This window comes from Beta vulgaris, chromosome 3 (genome assembly GCF_026745355.1).
Source record: "Beta vulgaris subsp. vulgaris cultivar EL10 chromosome 3, EL10.2, whole genome shotgun sequence".
In the NCBI taxonomy this organism is placed as follows: domain Eukaryota; kingdom Viridiplantae; phylum Streptophyta; class Magnoliopsida; order Caryophyllales; family Amaranthaceae; genus Beta; species Beta vulgaris.
The window spans coordinates 25,265,793-25,270,945 of NC_079204.1; the positions used below are offsets into that span (position 1 = coordinate 25,265,793).

At 40.8% G+C, this 5,153-nt stretch overlaps 1 protein-coding gene across 1 annotated transcript; it reads left to right on the forward strand.

Moving 5' to 3' along the window:
• Positions 1-220: 220 nt before the first annotated feature.
• LOC109136391 (uncharacterized mitochondrial protein AtMg00860-like) lies at positions 221-4,860 on the forward strand. Its single transcript, XM_019252467.1, has 2 exons — positions 221-668; positions 4,685-4,860. The coding sequence occupies exons 1-2, from the start codon at positions 221-223 to the stop codon at positions 4,858-4,860; spliced, it is 624 nt and encodes a 207-aa protein (XP_019108012.1).
• The last annotated feature ends 293 nt before the right edge of the window (positions 4,861-5,153 follow it).

The window sequence follows — 5,153 nt, forward strand, 5'->3', positions numbered from 1 at the left end:
AAGCTCAAGAAAAAATAACTTTTACGTGTCCTTATAGCACCTTTGCTTATCGAAGGATGCCATTTGTCTTGTGTAATGCTCCTTCAACTTTCCAAAAATGTATGACTGCCATCTTCTCCGACATGCTTGAGTCGGAAATAGAGGTTTTTATGGATGTTTTCTCCTTGCGTGGTTCTTCTTTTGACATATGTCTTAATAATTTGTCTAAAGTGCTTCAAAGATGTACAAATATGAACTTGGTATTGAATTGGGAAAATGTCATTTCATGGTAGAAGAGGGAATTGTTCTTGGTCATATGATCTTTAGTCGGGGCATTGAGGTTGATCCTGCTAAAGTTGAGACAATCAAACGTCTTCCACCTCCAACAAATGTTAGGGGTGTAAGGAGTTTTCTTGGCCATGCCGGTTTTTGTCGGCGTTTCATTAAAGGTTTTTCCCAAATGGCCAAGCCTTTGACTAAACTTTTAGCAAAAGATTCCCCCTTTGTGTTTACTAATGATTGTCTACAAGCTTTTGATAGGTTGAAAGTTGCACTTGTTTCGGCCCCAATAATGCAACCACCTTATTGGGAGCTCCCTTTTGAGCTCATGTGTGTTGCTTCGGATGTTGCGGTGGGGGCCGTTCTAGGCCAAAGGAACGAGAACAAGCTTCATGCAATCTACTACGTACGTAAGCAAGACTTTAGATGATGCACAAAAGAACTACTCCACAACCGAGAAAGAGCTATTGGCGGTGGTCTATGTAATTGAAAAGTTTCGTCCTTACTTGTTTGGATCAAAAATCCCTATATTCACGACTACTCAGCATTAAAGTATTTAATATCAAAGAAAGAAGCTAAGCTAAGGCTCATCCGTTGGATCCTTTTGTTACAAGAGTTCAACATTGAACTCAAGGATAAAAAGGGTGCGGAGAACTTGGTGGCCGATCATTTCTCTAGGCTTCTGTTAGAATGCATGGAAGAAGTTGAGCCAAATATTGATGACTGATTTCCGGATGAAAAGCTAGTCGTAATAGTAAAGGATTCGGTTCCTTGGTTTGCCAACTATGCTAACTACCTTGCTTGCAACTTGATACCTCCGAACTTGGATTCCCAACAAAGGCGAAGGTTTTTGAGAGATATCCAAAACTATATTTGGGAAGATCTTTTGCTCTTCAAAAGAGGTCCGAATAGTATATACTGTAGATGCATTCCAGAACATGAGGTTGAAAATGTGATTAACATGTACCATTCATCCCCTTGTAGTTGTGGGCTCTTATCTTGATTGTTTGTGCTTACCTTTCTCTCCATTATTATGACTGGAAATAAGAGAGCCCAAAAAACTAGTAGGCCTTTCGGTTCTCGTGCTTCACCCAAATCGGAAGTCGAAGTCCCTAACCTTGTCATCCCCCGCCAATTCCAACACATCTATAATACCCTAGAGACAAGGAATTTAGTTTCAACCCCATTTTATGACCAACGGAGATGTAGAAGCTTAGGTATTCATCGGGACATGGACACTTTATTGAGTAGAATTGGTTGGCAAAAGTTCAAAACCGAACAACCCAAAAAAATTAAGAGGATAAGCTTGGAATTTCTTTCCATCTTACGAATTGTTGTCACTTTTGAGGAAGACGTCTTGCCTCGCGAAACCCAAATTTCATTTCGAACTTTTAACCGGCAATAAAACATCTCCCTTGGGAGAATAAATGAGATTTTTGGGTGGGATAAAAAGGCAATACACCCTACTCCTAGTGGCCCAGAACAAACTTTCAATGCCAGGTTATGGTGGAAAGATATCACCAACAAAAGCCCTTATCTGTCCCGAAATGCATACCTAAACCATGTCATAATTCCCTCCCTTCGGGTGCTTTTAATACTTTTTCATTAAATTCTCTCATCGAAGGGAGACTTCCACAAGTCAATGCGAAAGAACTAGTAACATTACATGTCGCCCTATATCCCCATACCAATATGAATTGAACTTTGGGTTGCTTTTTCTTGAATGTTGTAAAAACATTCTTAACACCAAAGGAGATATTCATATGGGGGGATGGTGATGTGGCTCACAATTGAGCTAGGGTTCCAGGACCTAGTAGACGCTTGTGACCAGTTAACTACAACCCCTCACTGGACACAGACGCCCTTAGAACCTTTGGTTTCATTCGCAACACGAAAAAAGAAGATAGATTTAGCTGAAGGGTCCATGGGGTACACTATTGTTATTTGCCCAACTCTAAGCTAATCTCTTTTCAAGGTCCTCCGGGCTGTACTTGGCTTAAGTGGATGTTTCCAATGGGGAACCTCGAGCACGAGGATAAGATTAACGAGTTTGCATGGGCTAGGGCTAGGGCAACTGTGGCCCAATCTGTTAGACTATTTGAGGTAGGAGCACCTTCCTCTTCTTCCCGCCACCCCATTGATATTAATGACGCCATCCTTGACATCCATAATCGATTGGAACGGATTGAAATGAACACTAATATCGTACCTGAACCTCCTTACCTCAACTACCCCTACCAACCTCCCCAATTAGGACCGCATCCCTAAACCAATATTGGCAACCCTATTTCCCGCCTAAAACCCAATACGAGTATGATTAGCAAGTTCGGGGCGGATGAACCCTTTGGGTGACCCTGCTTATCCTTACATCCCGACCCAAATGCACGAGGGAATAACATAGATACGCCCGACTTTCCAATAGGATATACGGGCAGATAGGAGCCTCATGGTCCATTGGGATTCGGGGAATACTAGATTACATGCTAGAGCGCCGAGGCCGGCGCTCACCTAAGGCTTGGGGGTAAGTGAGGTTCTTCATATGTGTTCGGTTTTGTTTTCTTGGGTGGTGGTTGAGATTTCGATAGAAGGTGAATGCATGAGGTTGTGGTTGGTTTTGGTTGTGTGTTCTCTTTCTTGTTTGCTTAGCCTCTTGCATATGTGTTTGCTCCCATTTGAAAATCCAAACCACCTTAAAGTCCAAATTCCCGCTAATTCAAATCAACTTTGGTAGTTAGTTGTTTTTCTTTTGAATGTACAAACCTACTAATGTTTGTTCATTTGTTTTTCTTTGTTTTCTTTTTATTGGATTTCTTTCTATTTTCCTTTATTTTTCTTATTTTCTTTCCTTTTTTTCACATTTTTAGTCTTTTGTTTTTGTTTTGTGTTTTTCTCTTTCATTAGTATTCGATGTATTTGTGTCGTTAGTGCTAATTGTAGTGTCTTTGCGTTCCCTTAGATCGAGTCTAGGTCCTTTAGTCGAATCTTGTGCATGGTTAACATCCTAATTAGTTCATGTCTTGTTCCCAATTCCCATTCCCTGCTTTGATGCGTGATGGTTCTCGATGTAATGTGATAAACTTGGGGGAGGGAATGGCATGGTGTAATTCCTAGTTATGATGCTTGAAAAACTTGCCATAACCCCGTAAGCCTCGTATGGGGCACTCTCTATAGTTTGGATGTTAGGGTCTCCTTATTCATATTCGTATACCGCACCATGAATCATTAGGAAGAAGGATAGTGGGCGTTCATTTATAATTTAGGATTAACTACATAACCAAAAATCCTACCTTTTCATCAATTTTTTCTGACTTTTGGCCCCTCTTAGCCTTTGTTCTATTTTCTCTTTGAAGCCTACATCATTATCACATGCCAAATAATTCCCACAAGTGGAGTTCATTATTGAAAGATTAGGACATTCGATACTAGCTCGTTGTGGATTGATGATTCGATTTGCTTGATGCGTTTTTGTAAGTCTTATGTTATTTTGTTGCTTTTCAATACTATCTTCCTATTACCCCCAACTTAGGGGTAATTCAAAAAAAAAAAACGGAGAGAAAAATCATATGAAGAAAAAAGAGAAATAAAATTTCGAAATTCAAACGAAAGGGGAAAGAAGAAAAAAAAATAAAGAAAAGGAAATAGGAAACGTCCTCAACTATTACTCTTATCTTCGCTTCCTAATTTTGAGTAGTTGTTGGTATAGAATTAACCCCTTTTTGTAAAGAGAATAATTTTGCTAGTTTGTTGGTGTTTGTCTCTTGTCCCGCGATTTTTGAGTTGTGGTTCTATCTTAAGTAGTGGATTGGTGTCTCAATTCTCTCGACCTTCCTTATCTCTCTAACTCCACAAGGACCTATGTAGCACTACTTTCCCAAACTTTCCCCCCCCCCCAACCTAGCCAACATTACAAGTGGTGAGAAGTCTCCTTGACTTTCTATTCGCATTCATGGTCCCTCAAGACGGTTATGTTGTTAATTTTTGTTCAGACCTTAATAGTGGTGGTCGTCCTTACTCGAGGGTCAAGCAATTGGTGAGCGATTTGATTGGTCCCGACTTGGTTTCCGCGCTCCTCTCTCCCCTCTTTATTACTCCATTACCCCCTTTTTCAATCGCGAGTGTTCTTGCGTCTGACGGGGCTTAGGATTGAGCTATGAGCTAGATTGAGAATGTTTCTCATGCACATTTTTGAGTTTTGTGTCCTCTTTCCTCATGTTTGCTTGAGGGCAGACAAACCTCAAGCTTGAAGGAGTTGATGAATGAGTTTTTGTTCTCATTCAAGGTCATCTTTTAGGCTCCTTTTAAGCTTTAGCCGAGTCATTTTCGTTAGTTGTTAGTTCATTTTCAGCCAATTTTGTGTCCTTGAGTCTTTTTAGTGTCCTAGAGTAGTTTTTCGTTGTGTTTTGGTGTTGTTTATGTTGTTTCGCAGGTTCCCGAGGTGGCTCACGACTTTGGTTGGGGTGCTCTCACCATGCTGGAGCTGATTTTGCAGTTTCAAGCTTGGAGCTACCGCTCCTCACTCGAGCTCTAGCTCGACTTGGGCAGATGTTTTGGATGGGTTGCAGGTTGCCTGGAGCGAGCGCTCCCCAAGATCCCCCAGAGTGAGCGCTCCATGAAGGAGCGGGCGCTCCCCTGTGCTCTGGCCGACACTTTGCTTTCTCCGCCACGATTTTATATTTTATTTTGAGTGTCAATGTATAGGGGGGGATTGATTCTACTTCTTTAGTTTGAATTTTAGCTTGTAAAAAAGGGGAGAAACAAGAGAGACTCTTGAGGATCTCAATTAATTTATACACTAGTAGTGGATTTTAAGGTTTAAACTCAACAATTATTTTTTTTAATCAATAAGTTTGTACTTTTTGCACTTGATTTCAATCCAAGTGGTTGCATGTTTTGAG

Excerpts from the sequence above, each read along its gene's own strand:
- LOC109136391 (XM_019252467.1), top strand. The coding sequence starts at position 221 with ATGTACAAATATGAACTTGGTATTGAATTGGGAAAATGTCATTTCATG. Across the intron at positions 669-4,684 it reads TCATGCAATCTACTACGTAC|GTTCCCGAGGTGGCTCACGA; the intron begins GTAAGCAAGACT and ends GTTGTTTCGCAG.